At 39.5% G+C, this 22841-nt stretch overlaps 1 protein-coding gene across 1 annotated transcript in view; it reads left to right on the top strand.

Moving 5' to 3' along the window:
- Window positions 1-22841, top strand: part of LOC147311779 (E3 ubiquitin-protein ligase SH3RF3-like) — a 115142-nt gene that overhangs the window by 87006 nt on the left and 5295 nt on the right. The window contains exons 5-9 of the mRNA XM_086265727.1: window positions 65-180; window positions 2809-2979; window positions 7155-7429; window positions 11212-11537; window positions 19653-20011. Of these exons, the coding sequence (XP_086121853.1) occupies window positions 65-180; window positions 2809-2979; window positions 7155-7429; window positions 11212-11537; window positions 19653-20011 (1247 nt within the window). The remainder of the gene's footprint in view (window positions 1-64; window positions 181-2808; window positions 2980-7154; window positions 7430-11211; window positions 11538-19652; window positions 20012-22841) is intronic.

Here is a 22841-nt window from a genome sequence, read left to right as displayed (position 1 = left end):
TATACTGTAAAACTGCATGTGGGTTGTAGGCATTTTCATTGTATATCTTTCTGCATTTCTTTAGGATGCGTCTCCCCCAGGTCCCTCTCCCTCCTCGGCAGGGGTGCTGGTGCCCCCCAAAGTGGCATCCATAACCTCTGAGCTGCTGGCCCATGCCAAGGTTCAGCTCCCACTCAACATGTGAGTATGCCTCAGTGCTGTGAGTTCACCCAGCTGTGACTTTCTTTTCTCTTTTTTCCACCTGCCCATTCTGTTTATCACAGCATACGTGCGACTCAGATCCAAGCTTGATTTCACAAGCCGCCTGCTGGCAGCGTTAAAAATATTTCCTTTGTTGTGCTCTGAGATATTGGCCGTGTTCCACCACCTCTGCACATTCGCTCCTCCACTGGTCAATGATGAAATTCTCCCCAGACAGGAAAATATGCTATTTCCTCACTTGTGCGATGCTTACGTCAGTGTTTCGTAACAAGGCTCTTAACAGCATTTTACTGTACAGGTTTTTGTTATTTCATTAAAATGACCATGTTAAGAGGGATGAGAGATGCACACAAAAAAGATTTCTGTCATAAAGATTATGACATAAAAAGTGAGACTATGACTATCACACTAACATTGCATGCATTGCAACATAAAAAGAGGTGTTATGCATTAGGATGTGCATGATAAAGTAATTTATTGCTGCAGTTGGAGACTTTAGCTTTACACAAACACAAAAAACTACATTGAATCCTTTGGAAAATTTAGGTGGTCAGCAGTCCTGGGGAAGTGCCACTGCTAACCTAGTTTTACCACATAACTAACCTACAAACAAATTAACTAGGAAAATAAAGGTCTCTTCAAGGTGAGCATGTGATTGTTCTCTTGTGCTTCCATTGCTGCATGGACCAATTTTGAGAGTGAGACCTTGAGGGTGTGGATATTTTTGGAAAGTGAGGACACTTGCTTAGTCTGCGCGCCATACAAGGTTAGAATTAGAACTATGGTATAATAACAATGGACAGACATTAATGAAACTCAATATTCTTTCAAATTACAAAAAGATAATAGCGTTATTTTTTTCAGGGTAAAAAAAAGAGATTTGTAAAAGTTTGAATTTCTAAAGCTTTGGGCTCGAACAGAAAAACTGACTATTTAGTGTAAACCACAGCAAAAGTGTTTACTTTGGTATAACTTTTAAAGTGTCAGTGTTTGGGAATTGGGACATTTAGGGGTTTTGTTTTTTTTATTGTATTATTTTGTAGGATTTATTTGTATCTGCTTGTTTGTTTTATTATTACTATAAATCATTCTTCAAACAAATAACAAAGACATTGTGTTAAAAAAGAAACCCATACATTTGTGCCAAGAACAACATTACACCAGTGAAGATCTTCACTTGTATAGAAGTAGAAGTTCGCATGTGTGTATGCGCGTGTGTGCGATGGCCTGTGTGTGTGCTGTTTACTATTAACCGGTGTCCTTCCTGCAGGATGTGAGCCAAATACAGCAACATTGTCAGATTTAATAATATCACTTTCCAAGTAGTAGGTACACACTCAGACGTGCGCTCTCTCACGCACACACACAAACACACACACAATATGCACACGTGCATCCGGAGTGAGTTCATACTACTGATGAGGTCGGACGTTTTCCTCTTGACCTGGCAACTGTTCCTGTTGCCATGGGGAGACTGAAGACAGTCCCTACATCTGTTACCATGGAAACGGGAAGGCAGCATATATAGTACTTGTTTACTTTCTGGTATTATCGTCTTCTGTTGGAATCTGGCACCACACAACTATGAGTGCACTCCAGCACCGGTACCGGGATATCATGTATATGTAGTAGTTGTAGAACCCACAAAACTCAATATACAGTCACATTTAGGACATTTCAAAATACTACACTGATCAATAAATGTGTGTGTAAACACATAAACCAAGACACGTATGGCAAAGTGTACCATTCACCTCTAGTGGTCACACTGGTCCTTCAGACAGAAAAAAAGTGTCCTGTAAAAATAGGAAGTATGCAAAAAAGGTGTTACGTCTTTTGATGTTTTCTTTTTTTTAACAGTGTTTTTGTTGTCTTATAGTTCAAATTGTCATAACAGTAAATTGAAGCTATTGTAAGATCTGTCTAAATATATTCTTTCTTATTTAGTATTCAACAACTGTACAACTGCATTACAGAATTAATTCTTAGACACATTAGTGGATAAGTAAAGGTAAAACATTGACGATGCATTTACATAATGACTGAAACTAGCACCACTGAAGGAACAATGGGCTGGGAGTTCAGTTCCTTCATAAAATGCACTATTTATAAGACTGGGGAAACCTGCAGTCAGCTGAGACTGAAGAAGTCACTTGGATGAGTGATGAAATGTTTCTCCCACTGAAAACGCTACATCCAGATGAACAGAATCAACTTTTGGAGTAAAACATTATACATGCTGTACATGTATATATTTATTTGCAGTGTTAGGGTGATAATCATAGTCTCACTTAAACCAGTAGTTGACAACTGTTCGTGTTTGCAGTCCCACTCCTTCCCTCTATTTCTAAAGGAGACAGTAATACACAGACATGAAATATACAGCAAAAACAGGGGATTTATAGTGGAAGGACCAAACAGCACTGCCTTATTAAAAGATTGAATTGCTGCTGTTCACTCGGAGTAATCCACATGAATGCTTTAAGAAGAAGATGTCCAGTGGGAGTTTATAATTAGGTGAACAGTTGTTCAAGATTTCCTTTAGAGTTAAATATTGTTATTATATGACTCGCTTTTGCAATGCAGCTTGTCACTTTTCTTTCTCAGATACCTGGCATTATATGCCTACAAACCCCAGAAGGCTGACGAGCTGGAGCTTAGAAAAGGGGAGATGTATCGGGTGACAGAGAAGTGTCAAGACGGATGGTTCAAAGGCACGTCACTGAGAACTGCTGCCTCTGGCGTCTTCCCGGGAAACTATGTCACTCCTGTGTCCAGGTGAGAGCGGAAAGTACTGCATGCATGTGGTTAAATAGTGAAAGAACTACCACTGCATGAACACTTGGCAACTTAGTTATGCAATGACAGATGTTGTTGAGATGTGTCCATCCATCCACTTGTCTGCTGTGGTAAAACTACAGTGTTCTGAAGACAGATAACAGAGATACCCACCCCGGGTGTTCTTACCTTGTTGTTTGATGTAAGCTAAATAAACTGGGACCCCACACTGAGCATTTTTACTTCATTACCAAAGCTGAAAAGCAAAACAGTAAAGTGAAATGAAATGGTTGTCACATCGAGACTTGATACTCACCCTTGTGTCCATTTATATTTTCTCTTCCTGCTGAGTGGAAAATCCATTTGAAGTCTAGCCTTTATTAAGGCAAGGCTTTCAGCTTCTGTGACTGAAGTAAAAGGCAATAAAAGTATCTTATGCTGTGCTACATCAACTTCACTTTCATCAATTTAATAGAGCCTATAATCTTTTCTAAATCCACAGTACAAAGAGCTGCATACAAGACAACAATTACTTAACAAGCAGATTTTATGACAGCATAAAGTTTATAGTGCACTTGTGGGTTCAACATATTGGTAAAAGTGGTCATTTACCTGGTGATGGCTTGTTTTCACGAACACCCAAATGGTGCATTATGTTTGATTTTTGAATTAGTCTTAGTTATGCTGGGCCTTAAAGAAGTAATAAAGGTACAATTAAAGCACCTTAGCTTTTAGAGAATTCCACTAGCTCTTATTATGACTGCCAATCATATCAGCTGTGGTGATGAAGCTTAGAGTACAGTTAATCTCGTTCACCGAAGATGGACAAGTAAGTTCAACTGAATTTCTCCACAGTATAAGCAGAGGGCACATGAGTTAAATTTTTAATCTCTTTATGCCCTGTTAAAGCCTTTTTGCCCTCTTTTTTTTTTTAATGTACCCAGCATTGCAATCAAATCAGACGCACACCCCAATTTTGTCCTCTCACAAAGGCAATGTGAATGGTAGCATCAACATAGTTGTTGTAATTTACTGTGTAATTTTTTTGCAGTCATTACTTAGTTGCAGACTGAAATGTGCAATTTGCCCGGTATTATGGCATGGCAATTGCACATGTGTTTTTCTGCACTCAGGCTGCCTCTCGTCACAAAGGCACACCCAAAAAGGTAATTTTGGGGGGCTTTAGTTGGAGAAAGGTGCAATCTGTGCATATTATCTCCAACGTGGCTACAAAAACCACCAAAATGATTAGGTCGAGCCAGCACATTTACCAGAAGTATGATCTGGGAAGCCATTGCTAGGAGCGAAACTGTATATTGCTGTGAAGACAAGAAGAAACAAAGTGTAGTGCAAAAATGTCTTAATCTTGATCTAATCCATTCTTAATCAATTCAATGTTGTTACATGAAGATTAAATTAAATACATCATAAAATTTAACCAGTCCGACACTACTGGCTCTGCCGTTCTAGTGTTTGGCTTCCGCAGCCTCACCGTAGATCATTGCGACTGTCGTCATTATTATAATTACCATCCTCGTCGTTACTTAGTAGTACAGCTACTTCTCGTAGCTGTCCAAAACAAATAAACCAGTAAAAATGGTGTGCTGAAATATTTTGCAACTTAATTACCCTCATTATTCCCATATGCATTAAAACGTTTTCAGTTGCTTTATATCTCATCTGTATTCCGCTCCATGATGCAGTCAAGAAAAAGGAGAGAAGAAAATGAAAGCAAGGCACAGTAACAGTAATGGAAGAAAAGAGAGCCAAAAAAATGAGAGAGAGGAAGGTAATGAGAAGCTGGAGAGCATGATGAGGCTATGCAGGATAAACAGGGAAAGCGAATGGAGGGAAGCAAAATGTGAGAGGAGAAGAAAACGGTTGAAAGGGAATAGAATGGGTTTGACAAAGGAAAAGGTGAAGAAGGGCGTGAATTATGGAAAGAAATTCAAACAGAAGATGGCTGAAAGAGAAATTGACAGAGTGAGGAGGAGGAGCAGGAGAGAGAAGAAGGAAGAGAAAGCAAAAGAAAATGATACAAAGACATGAAACGGGTGCAAAAACAGCAGGTGTCCTTCTCCAGTGGATATGAATGGCTGCTTCACATTTTGCAATTATGCAATCCCAAGAAGAGAGAAAGAGAGAAAGACAGGATGGGCGAGTAATCAAATGAGAGGCAATTTGTTATTTTTACGCAAGCATACTCTCTCCCTCTCTGCCTTCCTCCCTCCTTACACCCCCCCCCCCTACCCCCCACCCCCCTTTGTCTGCAGTGCAGCTCAGAAATTTCTCAGTATGATAATGAGAAGCTGCCAAAGATATGCACACAGAAACACACTGACTTGATCAAACACATAAATGCATGTTTATTTTAGAGCTACACAGGTGGCCCATACTGGCAAATTTAAATTTCACTTTGAATATTTGCATATTTGTTGTGGAATTCATTATCCTGGTTAATGCAAACCGTGAGTATACATAACAAATGCATGTGATTAAACATAAGACTCCCAAGAAGCCTTTTGATTGTTGTGTTGCCGGATTCATTTCCGATCTTGAACTCATACTGGGGGGAAAAAAATCCTCTTTTGTATGAAATCTTCAAACTTACTCATAAGTAAGGCCAAAAACGCCTGCTAAAAGACCTGAGTTAAACCCAGCACACACTTTAAGCAGTTGAATTTAGTGTGTCGAAGAAACAGTGGATAACTTTGCAGTTTCTTTTGGCAAAAACACACACAGGGAGAGAAAGCCATAACTCTGTATGTGTCTGACGGGAAGTCGATGGGCAACCATAAGTGTGTGAATACCGCTGCGTCAATAATGTTCAGCTCACTGTTCTGCCATTCAGCACTCTGCAGACAGAAACATGAGCAGTCTGCAACGCCATATATGTTACAGCAGGACACTTTCTCGTGCTGATCCACCGGTCAGATAATAGTACTGGAATTTTTCACTTTGACAGAGGGTAATAGTACTGACAGGGAAGCTTGCAAATTTTAATTTTGGATTCAGTACTGGCTCATAATTAACATTTAACGTAACTCCTGATGAGTTTATTGTCTCGGTCGCTTATTAAGTATGATATGATGTTTGTTTTTTCAGTTATATTCCCCATTGTGCTACGGTCTCACTAGGGAAAGCAGTGGTTAGAGACCGCAGCATGACTAAATTACTGTGACTGCGTGCAATGAACTTAAAGTCTTGTTGCCTTTGAAATGGTTGCTTCAAAGAAAGGGACCAGGTCTGCAACCACTTGTAGTCAGCTGCTGTCTTTAAAGTGACTTTGATGCAATAAGATAAAACTGCATTCACTATCAATCTGCTACCAGTCTATCAGTTTAAATCTGAATGGGATCACATTTGCATTTGAATGCAATTAATTTCTGATAATATGGCAATTAACCGTGATAAATTAGTAAAAAGGGCAAATCTGTTATCTGTTAACTAGTTGCATTTATCGTTCACCAGAAGGCCAGAATTAGTTCCCAGAGTTGCTGCAGGTTGGTAAGGACTGGGGTAGCCATTTTTAAAGACTTATCCCTCATTTTTTTTCTGTTTTTACTTTAAATATGGCTAACTTACAATGCAAACACCATGCTGTGTTAAAGAAGACTATAGCTAGAGACCATAAAAAGGATGTTAACTAAACTAATATATCATTGGGTAAATCTGTCCAATCAGATTTTCCTTTGCAATGGTTGTATGTTTAGGGCCCTTCCACACTGGCTTTACTTTTCAAACCAGAAGCTATCTCCATCTTATTTTTATACATGGAGATGGCTTCTGGTCTTGGATTGTAAAGCTACTTTCTCACGTCAGCTTGAGATGAATACACAGCTGGAGTTGACCACATTAAAGTGTAGGTTTTCAAGCTCCGATTTGCTACTTAGCATTAAATGGGTATTTGAGTTACTGAGCAAATAAACAGAAGAGGACTGTCAGGGGCCAGTGGTACATCAAATTTCAAGGCAATATGTTCAACAGTTTTTACTCTAAACCACTGAAATGAATCTTAATGTGGCACTAGAAGAAAAGTCACTGTATTGAAAGAGACTGATGTTTTCAGAGCAGTAAATGTTAATGGTCACAAGTACAGTAGAAAACAGTTGTAATTAAATGATAAAATAAATTTAATAAAAAGTCTATATCGCTTTCACCTTTTTTCGTTGAAGGGCTCCATTTGGAGTTGGTGCTACTCGGAGCTCGTGTTTGTCCAGCCCAGGAGGAGGAAGTGGCTGCAGTCAGGTGGCAAGTAAAATCTTAGACCCCTCGTCTCCAGGATCCCCGGGGCCCTCTTCGTCCCGTCCTGGCACCCCACTGGTAAACTCAGCCAACGCTGTTAACAGCATCAGTCCCGCCTCTTCGCCACAAACTGCTGCCGCCCAGCTGAAAAACTGCCTGCGCTCCAGCCAGCATACCAACCAAGCACGCACCTCAATGCAGCTGGGTGAGCAGAAACATTTTAAATCTATATATTTCTACTTGGTCAAAAGTTTTGCACAAGTTTTCCTCTTGTGAGAAAAAATTACTAATTGGATTTTAATGTACTAAACCCAAATATAACAATTAAAGTAGACTATCATATCTGTTTTCTTGTGCTTTTGTTAGCTTGTCATAATGACAAGAGCTGTTCTATTCTATTCTATTCTCTTCTATTCTATTCTAAACCACCTTTCTTCATTATGGAAAAATTTATAAGCCAGAAAAAGGTCTATATACAGCACGGAAGAGAGCATAACAGTGTCGTTCCCCTTCATTTCGTAAAAGCAGCTGTACTGAGCCTAGCCTGCCAGGCCAGGTTAAGGCTACTGCATCCAGGTGGGATGTTGTGACACAGAGAAAAAGTCTTTTTTTTTTCAGTTACCTAGAGTATCACATAGATGTATTGCTTTAATCGCATGTATATTTTTCTTTAATGCAGGGTAACAGCAAAGGAGATCCTGAAAAATATCATGCATGGGTTTTTGTAATATGCTTTAAAAACTTTATTTTGCAGCATTACAGATTTCAGGCTAATAGGACTGTTAGTTTCAAATTCAGAGTTAGCAAAACGCAAAGGTCTGACTAACAAACTGACACAGGCAGTATGTTCTATGATTGGTAAAAGATTTTACTTTGATGATAAATCAGTTATTCCAAAATTGACGTATACTTCTGAGAAACAAAGAATAAGGTTTTCCGCAGGAGAAGGGGAAACATTAAAGCCTCTTTAAATGACAGATGACTGGATCTTTGCTGCAAAGAAATATTCAGTAAAAAGAAATCATACGGGGATGTGCAGTATTTTTACAGTTTTAATGTGCTTCAGTAAAACTGCTCAGCAGCCTCCAGCCTTAAAGGAGCCAAGTCCAGATTATTTGGGGTGCTATAGCATTGTTGCCCCGTAGTCTTTGATTACAGAATATTGAACAGTCATTAATTCAAGTAGCTACCATATGCAGTTTTACAAGTAACCTCTTTAATCTTCAGCTTCTTCCATGTTGTTAGTCATGTGCTGATTGTTTTTGGTAGCAGCTAAATAAAAGCAAACAAGAAAAATGTGCCTAAATAAATGAAACCCAGTTAGTATTGTTCACATAGACAAAATATCCAAAGGTATGTGCACACTTGGCTTTTAAAGTATATTGTGCTGGCAAGCAGTTGTGCACTAATGATGAACAAAGTGCACATATCCACCCAGGTTTTCCCAAACCAGACAGAGAAAAACCCTGATTTAACAGCTGGTGAATTTTTTATTAGTCAACATGATAACCAAGGTTTCTTTTTATAACCCTGCTTCGCTTTAATACATTCATAAAATACGCTCATCATCTTTATTAGGTATGCCTTGCGAGTATTAGGTTGGTTCCCCCTTTGCCTTTAGAACGAACTCAGTTCTTCGTGGCATAGCTTCAACAAGGTGAGATTTTGGTCCACATTGACATGAAAGCATCACACACTTGCTGCAGATTTGTCGACTGGACAGACTTGGTGTGAATCTCCTGTTTCACCCTGTCTCAAAGTGCTGTATTGGAATGACAAATTGTGTCTGGAGATGCCATTTGAGTACAGTTAACCCGTTGTCATGTTCAAGAAATCTGTTTGAAATTATGTAAGCTCTGTGACGTGGCACATTATCCCGCTGAAAGCAGCCAATCAGAAGGAAGGACATGTCATCCTAGTAGTCTGTGGGGTTTGAATGATGCCCCTCTCTGGTCTTTTGCTTGAAAGTATTCTGTTTCAAGGTTTGCCATGTTGTGCCTTCTGAGATGCTCTTCTGTATACCTTGGTTGAAACCTGTAGTTTGTTGAGTTACTGTTGCTATCCTGTCGTCTTGAAGCCATCTGGTCTTGCTCGTCTGATCTCTGGCACCTGCAAAACCACCCCTCACTGGATAGTTTCTCTCAGGGAGTTTGGTTGAGAGTCTCTTAAATCACCTTTCTTCCCCATTTGGATGTTCAGTTTGAACTTCATCAGGTTGTTTTTGCCACGTCTACAAGCCTAAATGCACTGAGTTGCCTGCACGTGATTGCCAGATTAGATAACAAGCAGCTGAATAGGTATACCTAATAAAATGGCCCAGAGGGTATGCTGTGGGGTAAATATAATGCATTTCCAACAATCATATTGTCTGTATCTGCAGCATGTTGATTGCAACCGGTTGCAGTCCTCAGTAAAGCAGCAAAACCTAAATATAGACACTAAAACATTTTTGTTAAATTTAGAAAAAACTTGTGACCGTGGGACATTATTTAATGTGCATCATACACATACACTCAATCATTGCATTTTACCCCATAAACCTTAAGGAACAACACTAAAGATGGGAGTTTATGTTCAGAGAGGCTGTACAAGAACACATTGTACCTCAGCTGGATAATTTAGCACAATGTCAGTGTTACTACATGCACTCACACATAAAGACACTGGACTTCTGCACACAACACAGACATTTCTAAGCACTCTGATCATGCAGTGTTACTGCTTTTGCCAGAAGCACCCTTATACACAGTTCCCAGAAACACACACACACACACACAAACAGACAGCAGTGTCCATACGACACATCAGCCTTGATCTCTCTTTGAATCTTTGCTTTCTCCCTTTGAGAAAATAATGGTGAGTGTTTCATTTGGGAAGCTAAAGAGTACACACTGTGAGGAGACAGCCAAGAATAACACACATACACACACGAGCACTCCCACGTACATACGTACACACAAGTGAACACACAGACTCACAAAACACACAGCTGAATGACATCACTGTGCTTTTTGTTTTATGGAGGCGTAATGACAGAGCTTCTCCTTTCGCTCTGTTTTTCTCTCCCTCTCTTGCGCTCCCTCTCGCATATATGCGCACACAAACGCACGCACGCACACGAACATGCACACACACGCATCTGTTCTCAATTACAAAAGAAAGTATGCGCATAGCTCTGGCATTTTGGGGTTTTTCACATGACCGGTACACCTCTCTGTGGATTTCTGCCTCTGTTCTGCAGTGTAGAAGAGCAGGTGGCTAGCAACCATATGTGTCCATTTGTGCGTGCACATGCATACACAAACACACTCACGTGCTTGCCTGAATGTTGTCGTGGAATTGTATATTTGTGCACTTTTATTCTCACGAGAAACAAACTCAGCCCTAATAGTGTTAAATTGCATTTCCTACATTATAAATTTAATTAATACAATTATAAATGCATGAAGTAATGCATTATAATGACTATTATCTTAGCTGTTGGACAAGTTGGTTTCTAAACAGACATTATAAACTTGCAGGTTTGGAAGACTTCTCATGTAGGAACTAAAGTGGTTACAACTTCTTTGCATATTTGCACCAACATGGGTGTTGACAATCGGCTGACTGTACTGTGTCTATGTTTTCTATCCTGTGCAAATTGCACCAGAGCCTTGGACACAATAGTGTATCAAGTAATTTAGTGTTAGCCAGTATATGAGGAGTATCAGGAGACAGAGGGGTGAGGTAGCACGGGTACATCTTAAACAAGCTAAGATGACTTTGAAAGTAATAATGATGCTAACTGCTTACAGATACAGGCAGACCTATTATTTCCGAGACACAATTTTAAAACCAGCCCTCTCCTGCAATATTAAGTGATTATTCAGTGAGACTCAATGTCAAACCACTGATTTGTTCCCTCCAGGGCCTAATACCGAGTGACGGCTGCAGTCAGTGAAGGCCGCTCATTTATACTAATCCACACTGCATCTTTGTGTCTTCCAGTCCACAGTCCCTCTGCTGCAAGCCCGGAACGCCCCACGGTGGCCATATCTCCCCTTCGTTCTCAGAGCTCCTCCCCGTCGCGCTGCCCTGGCCAATCGGGTCGTCCTCTCTCCATGGTATCTCCGGGACCCAGCTTAGGGCCCTCGCCCCTCTCTTCCCCGGCTTCGCGCCCCATCCTCCCCCTCTCCTCCCCTCTCTCCTGCCTCACGCCTCCGAACGTGTCCGCGGTGCTCCTCAACGGAGAGTCAGCCAGTCCACTGCAACCGCCATCGCCGGGCCCCTCACACACCACAGCCCAAGGCGTCCTCGCGCCCAAAGCAGAGAAGGTGAGGCTCATTCTCGCTGATAATTCTGAAGACACTTTGCAGCAGAGAGCAAATATTATTAGCTTGCTTCAATATTTGTCTTTTTGTACAAACATTTGCCATCAGATTTTGAAAAAAAATTATTGGATTTTGTGAAATTACAGCCACAAGGACTTTTCCTCTAATGGAATAATTGGATGTCTTACATTACAATATGGCTTTCATTATTTTCTTCACATATATAATCACAAAACTGAACTGTTTTGTGGGAATTAGGTTCTATGAGAAATGAAAGTCACACCTCTTAATCATAAAATAACTATAAATGACTGTATTTATATCAGGGCAAGAATATTTCAGATCTATGGACATGAACACAGAAAAATATACCAGAATTGCCAAAATTATTAATGAAAATGTTCACAGAATCGTTTTTCACGGCTGGAAATTCAACATGGCAAAACTCATCTGTCAGTTTGCGTATTTTGCCTGCACCTAAATTCCCTCATTTCAGACCGCCCAGCTCTTCTCATTTACACGGATAGTAACTGAGGGAACAAGTAATTGGTGCCACTTCTACTTTTATGTCTCCAGACATTATACCCCTCCTATTAATACTCATCACATATAGTTTAATTAATGTTCACACCACGCGAGGAGAAAATGTGTTTTGTCTTTCACCTGTCACAGCTAAGTAGGTGTGAAATCTGTGCTGTGTATGTCCTCTTCCTCAGTAAGTGTCATTCACCCAGGCAGCTGGCACAAACGCTGAGTGCCATCCTATATGTTATAAGAACCGCAGCGTTAAAGCTGTGGATGTTAAGTCGGGCTGCTTTGACAGTGAATGATGGCACCGAAAGCTCACATCTGTCTCAGCTCCATTTGCCTCACTGTTGGCTTCACTGTCTGGGACAGCTAATCTAACTACGTGGCTAGCTGACAAACAGCTCATTGATTATGGAACAGCAGGCAGAGGCCTTGTTGACACTGTCACACTCATAGATGAAATGCCTCTCATTTTTTGTTAGGAGTTTGTGTTCCACATACTAATAAATATATTACAACTACCTGTAATTCATTTAAAATGGCTATTTATGACATCCTTTATTTCATTATGATTTTAAAGAATGCTGCCTTTTATCACTAAAATTATACACACTATGGTCTTCTCTTAACAACTTAACCAATTTACAGTTTTCTTAGGGGGCCTGGAGCCTATCCCAGCTGATATAGGACCAGAGGCGCAGTAGAACCTAGACAGATAGCTAAAATGACAACTACACTTTCACACCCACGTCTACGGTCAGTTTCAAATCACCATTTGCCAAACAAGCACAGTTCCCTGTGCACACACAGGTACATGTACAGACCCAAGCTCACCTCTGCACCACCCTCCTAAAATCATATATTTGGAGGGTTTAAGGAGATTTTTTCTCAGCTTTTAACTGATCACCTGGCTTAAACATCCTTTCTGAGCTGTCTCTGATCCCAAAAGAGCCTCTCAGTATGGATTTTTCTGTAGTTGTAACATCCATTTATCATCTAAATCAGGGGTGCTCAATACGTCGATCGCGATCGACCAGTCGATCGCAAAGGTAGTATTGGTAGATCGCATGGCATTAAAAAAATAGATGCCAGCCTATCATCCATCCCGTCACTTGATTGATACAGGGAAGCCAGTCAGATGACATCAGATTTTTTCTGACGCTTAGGTCGCTGCGCATGCGCAAACAGCGGCGCGAAGTGTAGTAAAACTGACAAGCTAGTCAGCGAGTTAACTCCAATTTTTAGCTCTCGGTTTTTTCTCTTAAACCTGGCCGTCAGCAGCTACTGTCCGGACTATGCATCCCTGGCTGATTCAATTCAGTGCAAGTCATCAGAGTAAACTCAGGTAATGACAAAAAATTTACATAGTTAATTGTGTTGTGAAATATTGGATATTGCGGTTATGCATGTATATTCATTGTAGATATAAAGAATCCTCAATATATTTATAAATAAGTATATGTTTTGGATTTTTGTAGTGGGTAGATCATTTTGACTTGGTCATTTTATAAGTAGCTCACATGCGGAAAAAGTGTGAGCACCCCTGATCTAAATGCTGATTAAAATTTCAGAGGAAAGCCAGATAATTCTTCTTTTTTCCGAAGACAAACGGGCTTGTTACAACCATTAGGTTGGTTATTATTGGTTAAAAAACTGGGTATTGACATCTTTTGTCCCATTATATGACACTATCCTTTTGTACTTGGCTCGTTCGCGGTTGCATTGGCACAGCTGAAACATCAGGTATGAAATCAGCGTGGCGGTGAGGCTGCACAGACTTTGTTACAGAGGAAATGATGAAGCAGCTATGATAACTCTCTGCCAGACGCAGTTTAGGGTAATCTCTGTTCGACACACTGTCTACAGTGCAAGCCAGCATTACAGACGCATATCACGCCGGACACTGAAATGCATTTGTACACCACTTCCAAGAGGCCTGCCCTCACAGGCCAACCGCCAAGAAAAAGGCTGTCAGAAGTGATTGCATGAAGTCTGAAAATGCCTTGAAACACTTTGGAGATTGATTGTAAATAAGTCTCACATTTAGCTGTATAGTGGTGTCATTAAATCATGTTGGAACCTTGATCCTTATACCCAGAGGCTCTTTTGTCCTTAAAGCGACAGCTATGACTAGGGAAAACAAGGACACCAAACTAAATAAGATATATGAATATGAAGGAGTCAAGTCAAGTCAAGTCAAGTCAACTTTATTTGTCAATTCTGCCACATGTACAGGACATACACAGAATAGAAATTGCGTTACTCTCAAACCCTAGTGATTAGAAAAATGCAAATAAAATAATTAAAAAGTAAAAATTTAAATAAATACAATACAATTTTACGTATAACAAAAAAAAGCTATGCAATATACAATATACAATATTCAAGTAAGAAGGCATAGTGGTGCAAAATAGGCAAATAGTGCAAATGGGGATTTAGTAGTGTACGGTAAGAGATAGTGTAACAACAAAGTCTTATGAGGTCCAATGCTTAAGCAGTCCAATGCTCCACATGTTCATTCATTCTTAAAATTTCCTGATTAATCTTTCTCAATTTTACTTCTTTTTTTAAACCTAAGCAGAGTGTTGAGCGTGGGTGAATAAAATGGCAGAGTAATTAGCTCTGTGGGTGGACAGAAAGTGGCATCCAGTGCATTACTTCTATCAACCCCGATCTCCATGGTGCCTACTTTTAGAAGTGAAGTTAAAAACACTGCGACTTTAACACAGCTTTCTCACATTTAAAGTGTAACACAAGTTCACTCACACACGGGCATCAACGGTATTTATTTACATACTGTGCAAATCACAGACTGGACGGCAGAGTCACAAGCGATTAAATGCGAGTAGCTGCTGCCCCCTCGTGGTTCGTTTTGGAAGAACACCAGGGGCTCGACACACTCGTGCAAACAGACGCACACACAGATGAGCGCACACACTCGCAGGAGGCAGATTAAGCCTTTAAGCCAGCAGATGAAAGAAGAGAGGGAGTGATTATTCACTTTTTGTGCCATTTCACTCCCGCCTCCCTCCCTCTATCTCTATGCCTGAACCTCTCTGTTCTCTCTATCCTGCCCCCTGTATTTCTTTCCCACCCACTGTTGACCTTCTTCTTTTTCTCCCTCTTCTCTACCTCTTTCCCATTCTGACTTCTTTTCCTTTTTTCCTCCATCCTTCCATTCTTCTTCTATCTCTTTAATCTTTATTTTTTCCCCCTCGCTCTCCCAAATTAGATTCCAGACAATCTGCATTTGCATGAAAAGGAAGAAAACCTGTGTTGCCAAAGCCGTGCAACATCTTATGCGTGTTATACCATGCCAGAGTACACTCGAGACAGCTGTATGTTATCCAGACAGTGAGCACTTTTATTTTTAAAGAAGGCTGGGAAATAAAGAAAGGTGAGCAGTATTTTTTTAGGCATCTAACAAGAAAAAAACATATGTCTTTATTTAGAGGAATGCACATCCCTAAAGCGCTGCTTCTCTGAGTGTAGGAGCAGGTTATGCGGTTCATTTTCTGCAGCGGGTCTGCTGAGTCAAAGTGTTTTACAGCCTCCCCTAATGCTTTCCCAAGCACTTTTTTCTAACCATCCCACCTCCATAATAAGTTTGGTCATTAGGACTGAATTATTATTGGTCTCCTTTTTTGTTTTGCTTCATTTTATCAGTTATTTTAATACAGTTATCATCAAAACACTCAATCATCACTAATGGAATTTGGTTGTCCAAGATGTAATAATTGAATTTATCTGAGGGCTGCAACTCGGGATTATTTGCAATTTTGACCACAGCAAAATGTTCCTGGTGTGGACCTCCTGGTCGATGGGGCCGTTCTTGTGTGGAGTTTGCGTGTTCTCATTGGGCCTGCGTTATTCCCACAAGGCCTCTGCAGATGCATGTTACTTTAACTGGTGATTCTAAGTTGGCCATAAATGTGGATGTTAGAGGTGGTCTGAAAATACGTCTAGGGTATACACCACCTTTTTTTTTTTAGCCTTTTTTTGCTAATGATAGCCCCCTTTGACCCTAGGTTGAATAAGCTGTTGTGTAGATGAATACTCTGCTGGTTGTTTTCAGAGTTAATGGATTCAATTTCAGAAACTCCAGTTAGACAGCAGTTTTAAAGGTTAGCATGTTCGACCCTGTTTAGATTTAAGTTTAAACAATGACATGCTCTACACGTTTGCTTTCACGAAAGGAACAGAGTTTAATTTACAGACTGTCACAGGAAGCCATTTACACCTGAACAAATGATCTTTTTAAACTGTCCAAATTAAGTTATTGACCAGCCAAAGTAGGTGTATTTCATGCAGGAAACAAACAAGCCAAGATGAACAAAGTTTTGACATAAGTGCCTTTTTAACTAGTATTTTTGCTTGTTCGTTTCTTTGCTTGAGCACACATTTCAATGCAGTTTTGTGCTCATTAGTTATAATTAGTAAGAAGAAGTAATCCTCCCGAAAGTGTTGTGTTCTGGCTATTTCTCTGTGACAGATCATTACTCTTATCGCCCTCCATATTTAATGACGGCTTCTAGTTTTCACAACTTCATGCAGAACAGGCAGGTTTTCCGTCAAGCCTGGTTCAGTAGACGACAGTATTGTAAAGCCATCTGCAAAGGCTTGCAAATTTACTGTGACAGCTGGGCAGAACTATCACAAGGGCCAGTGAGCAGAATTCAGATATATAGACAGCGATATCTTAAATTTCAATTACATGGAAGAAGTGTAGTCTCCCTAAGGAAACATGATTAGTTTGGTTTCTCTGTTTTTGTTTGTCTGCTTGTTAGCAGGATTTGCTCTGGATCTCAAACTGTTTTAGCAATTTTTGGGATGACTCTTTTTTTAACATTTGTTCATTATTCTGCATTGAAAGATGGTAGAGTTGGACATATGTTCACAGATCGTCTTCTTCTTCTTATCCAAGGACTCAGTTCATGTCCTTTGTCAAGTAAATTTTTAGTTTTACTTATTCCAGTCTGGAACTGCTCTTGTTTCTGATGCCATTACAGCTTATTGTTAATATCGTTATTATTATGTCAAGGTTCAGTTCAATTTCAGTAACAGGCTACACAATAGCTAATCAGCTGTATACTATAGCATGCTCAATAGCTTATGTAGAGTCCAGAGAAATCATTTGAGTTGGAATAAAAGTGATGAAAAATAACTCGAAACCTCATGAATAACTTTTTGAAAAAGTGACTTTTTTCTTAGAATTGAATTTCAATGTCGCTTTTTTTTGTAGTTTCAGTTTAACGACAAAGAACACGTCTTTGTGTGATTCACTGTCAAAAGTGAGAGTACTGAAAGCAATAAACAGAGTCAAGAAAGGAGGTCAAAAGCTAAACCTTTGTCTGGTGTTTCATAATTTTAAACAGTTAAAAGGTATTACGCATATAATTAGAAGAATGTAGCACGATACTAGAGAGAAGTGGCACCTTATACATTTTGTATGTGTAAGTTAGAGTTTTCATATACCGGTTTGTAGAAGATATTAAACCTTTTAAAATTAGCTTGAATTCTCATTTTTGAATTCAGTGTTAGAAAAAAAAAGGTGTAGGTATAGCCCAAGCAAGTAAATGCCAGATTAATACATACATACATACATATATGTACACATATATATATATATATATATATATATATATATATATATATATATATATATATATATATATATATATATATATATATATATATATATATAGAGATATATATAGAGATATATATAGAGATATATATATATATATATATAGATATATATATATATATATATAGAGATATATATAGAGATATATATATATATATATATATATATATAGATATAGATATATAGATAGATAGATATAGATAGATATCTATAGATATGTAGATATATATATAGATATACATATATATATAGATATATGTATACGTAGAAAGATCTGATGATAGATCTAGCAACCAAAATAGGTGAGACAGAGGTAGAGCCAATGTGAATTCTCTGTGTGCGTCTCCAAAACAGCTGAAATCATGCTCAGACATGCTTACTATTGATTCGTGTCATCATGATTAAGGGTGTGAAATCACAGCAAGCTGTATGAGCTGAATGGACAATATTGCCAAGCACGTCCATGATCAATCACAGTGAAGCCTGTATGAAAAGGCATGAATCTGCCTTCACAGACACCATTAAGAAACGCTTGCTCTATAATCAATACACCATAGTCAGCTGCATGTGTAATCAGCTTGAAGACCACATACCCAACCACTTTCCTCAGTTAGCACTCAGTGTAACACGGGCATTCACACTGTGAACACAGATTTCTTAACAATCTCACATATCCACTGGTTCCTTCTTTCTAAGTCATGAGTGTAAGGCATGCTAATGCAGGAAAGAAGACTCGAGCTGCGTTTTCAATGTATTCCAGACTTACACAAAATACTTCATAGTGATTAATAAAGAAAAAATTAACAGTAATATTAGTTAACTAAGAACAATGGTAGTTTTACTTTTGGCTTGCTGTCACTGGGACACCTGTAAAACTGTCAATCATAGCTTGGTAGACTGGTACAGTTGTGCTCAGAAGTTACACTCATCATGGGTCTGAATGCCGTGGTCATTTGAGGCTTTTAATCATTTCTTTGAACTGTTTTTTTTCCCAGGGGGGAATAATTGTAGATCATACAGCTTTGATTACTTTGAAAAACAAGAATTTTGGGGCACAATTTTTTATTTATTATGGATATTATCTAATCTAGATAGGGTAAAAGGTATACATAGAGGTTCAAATATATACATACATGCTCTTAAATCTTTTAATAAGCAGTGCTGAAGATTTTACAATGTGTGTTAACTTGACAAGATCAAGGCCTATTAACTTTGGTTGTTTCACCACTTTGCTAAAGTCCGGAAGAAGATCCAGATTGTTACCCTCAGATGAGATGACGTTGGTTAGGATGCTGACGGACAACCCAGGAACCACAAAGGCTCAAGCCTGCCATGACTGGGAGACTGCTGGTGTATGAATATATTTGAGCCTGTGGAGTGGATCCAAAATAGTTACATTTAAACTTTAAAGTTACAAGTTGTATGCTGTACAATCATTCCTCTTTGGAAAAAGAATGGTTCAAAGAATTCATTAAAAGCCACGACATTCATGCCCAAGTAAACATGTATCTAAACTTTTGACCACACTTTAGTTACACTAAATATTGTAATTGGAATATTTTGATAGATACTCTTCTTTCCTTTCCAACATAAGAGGCAGCAAAGCAGTATGCATAAAAATATTTAATGTGTTGTAAATCATACCTGAAATTTTCTGACACTTGTAAAGCTTGCGTTGTTTTGTCATCGCTATTGTTTTCTGTATTTCTCCATGTTATAATGTATTTGTTATTTAGTTATAGGAAACAAACAATACCCTCCTGACCTGTTTTTTTTACAACATCACTTTTATTAGTTTCTTATCAAGAAAGGCCTTCCGAAATATACCTTTATATAGAAAAACGATGACCCTTACTAGCTCTGAGTTATTTGTTTTCTTGTTCCTCCCTTATTCTATCCCTCCATCCTCCCCTGCATCTTTTTCTTCATGCCTCTGTATTCAGAAGGAGAGGAAAGCAGGAGGTTTATTAAAACTCTTATCGGGCGCCGCAGCAAAGAAGAAACCTCGCTCACCCCCATCCTCCCCACCCACCCATGACCCCACTGGTCAAGGCGCCGTGGCTACCGACCCCGTGCACCACCATCACCACCACGCCCGCTCAGGTTCCTGTCCGATGGCGTCGCAAGGACGAGCCGGTTCCTGTCCAATCGAGAGCGACATGGCGGGGGCAATTGGGCTGGAGCCTCTGCACAGAAAGTCCGGTTCCCTGGATACCAACTTCCCCATGTCACCCCCGGCAACACGTGCTGGCAATGCTCTGATGGTCCTCCGACCTGAACCCAAACCCCTGTCCAGAGAGAGGTGGGCACACAGACACATGAAAACACACACGCGCACACTTAAATAGTCTGTATACAACAGGTGGATTTAGCCACCTGCTGTTACGAGCTTAACATTTGTATGTTTGAGAGAGTGGTTTGGATTGGATGTTTGGATGAGAGGTGGAGTAAAAAATTATCAGTCAATAAAAGTAAGCCTGGTTCTCAAGCTGAATCCATAGTTTGTATAGACACAGACATCAAAAACTCTGCAGAAGACACCAATACCACCAACTTGATTGAGAGAGGGATCAAGTAACAGGCAGATGCTCAAACTCTTTGAGCGCCTGTCACTTAAAGCAGCCACATGGCCAAAATTCACAACCTCTGCAGTTTTCATGAAAAGGAATATTGGCTCTAAAGACAAAACCCTTTTTTTTTTGTGCCAGAATATGTTAAATTCTGCTGTGTATCCGGGCATTTTAACATGTGGGTTATTTGGTTTTAATGCCAGCCTTCAAGGAGTGTTTGGCACTTCCATGTTGGCTTTATTTTCCAGCCCCAGAGGTTGCCGCTTGATAAACACAGATAAACAAACACGCTTGCAGGCCGAGGTGATGCTTTTATGAACTTGGCTCAAGCACGAGTTTATTGTCACTGTGCAGAACAAGGCTGCAGGCGATGCAATATTCCTCAAACAAATCCGTTATATTGTTTCTCTCCAGAGTGATTAAAAAGTTAGACAAGGTAATATTTGGATATGTGCGAGCGCAGAACACTGACAATATCGTAAATACTGCGAGTAAACGAACATTCTGACCAGCTGGAAATGACAGCAAATATTTTCTGACAAGTTTAAGCAATTTTGGCATCAAATCTTGTGAGAGTGCGGGATAATAAACCATAAGCAGACAATGGATGAAAACAAAGCTGGGAGCCTCTCCAGAGGTGCCTTCATGACCAGTTGGTGCTGCATTCCCACAAAGAGATATGTAATACCGGGTTTCTCTTGAGGTGGTAGTTTTTTGTTATATATGCTGCCATCTATGTTAGTTGTTCTACACTTACTGCGATATGTGAGCTTAAGTGTTGATAAGAACACATCGCAATACTATGGTGAAACACAGACAGTGTTAGGAGTGTTACCTGTGAAATAGAAGAGGTTACAAAACACTGGTTACCTTCTTAGCTAAATTGCATCGCTTATTGCATTTCTATGTTATTTACAACACTAAAGTAATGTAACTAAACTTTTGATTACTTTACTAAGCAAAGGTTTTAAGCAATAAAACGGTGTCCTCTACAGACTGTAAATGTTTCCTTAGGTTTGACATCAAGCATTTCAGTGCTCAAAGCATAAATAAATGAGCTCTACTCTCTATAGCAGGGGTGCTCACACTTTTTCCGCATGTGAGCTACTTATAAAATGACCAAGTCAAAATGATCTACCCACTACAAAAATCCAAAACATATACTTATTTATAAATATATTGAGGATTCTTTATATCTACAATGTATATACATGCATAACCGCAATATCCAATATTTCACAACACAATTAACTATGTAAATTTTTTGTCATTACCTGAGTTTACTCTGATGACTTGCACTGAATTGAATCAGCCAGGGATGCATAGTCCGGACAGTAGCTGCTGACGGCCAGGTTTAAGAGAAAAAACCGAGAGCTAAAAATTGGAGTTAACTCGCTGACTAGCTTGTCAGTTTTACTACACTTCGCGCCGCTGTTTGCGCATGCGCAGCGACCTAAGCGTCAGAAAAAAATCTGATGTCATCTGACTGGCTTCCCTGTATCAATCAAGTGACGGGATGGATGATAGGCTGGCATCTATTTTTTTAATGCCATGCGATCTACCAATACTACCTTTGCGATCGACTGGTCGATCGCGATCGACGTATTGAGCACCCCTGCTCTATAGCAATGTTGACTTCAAGAGGAAAGTGTTGAATTTCCAGCACTGAAAGACGCTCTCGTCTGACCGGATAGCCACTTGCCTGGCGTGGTCGACTGTTTTCAGGCATGGCAGACTCAGATTGCTTACAGTAATGTGCATTGATTTGACTGGCAGGCAAGAGGTGTATAAGAGAGCCAAAGCCTGTGTACACATAGACAGCTCCCTGTAAGCCATCCTACTCATGAAAACATTCATTCTTTTTCTTTCCCATGAACACACACTAACACACACTTTGTGCCTCCTTAGAAAAAACCTGTAAATGCTGGAACGCACTTAAAGACTCCTCAGCTGGACGTTGAGGGGGAATAATGCATTTAGCATGAAATTATCACTGTCAGCAGGATGCTGGTGTAATGGGAACGCTGGTTATCACAGAATGATGCTTATTCTGTTTGTGCGAAGAAAAAAGCAGAGAAGGAAAACAAATCTCGTCCCCTGTGTTTGACAGCATTACACCAAAACATCAGCGCTATGGTTATCACAACAACTTATCACGCACTTACAAAAACATCAATCACTGGGGAAGATTTAACGGGACTGTGGAATTAATCTCTGGTTCTCAAAAAAAAGAAACAGTTTAATTTATAGGTAAAATGTTTGATTTTTTTTTCTTGTAACAAGAAGCGACTCATCAGTCACTCAAAAGAGCTGCTATTTTGCACCTGTGTGTGAAACTGTAGATTATATTAGAGGGTGAGGGCATTGTCAAAATATAAAAAATTAAGTTTATTCCAGTGACTAACTACTCATCTAAATTGTAACATTTATACTCACTGACAATTTGCTAGTATCTGGTTGGCCCCCTTTTGCCTTCAGAATTTATGTTCTTTGCATAGATTCAATAAGGAGCTGGAAACATTGCTCAGAGATTTTGATCATTTGGCTGATATCATTTAGTTA

This window comes from Aulonocara sp. 'chitande type north' Nkhata Bay, linkage group LG16, assembly GCF_057382095.1.
Source record: "Aulonocara sp. 'chitande type north' Nkhata Bay isolate Kocher_YH1m ecotype deep benthic linkage group LG16, A_spYH_male_GT1.1, whole genome shotgun sequence".
Taxonomy (NCBI): domain Eukaryota; kingdom Metazoa; phylum Chordata; class Actinopteri; order Cichliformes; family Cichlidae; genus Aulonocara; species Aulonocara sp. 'chitande type north' Nkhata Bay.
This window is presented reverse-complemented; position numbering and strand designations above follow the sequence as displayed.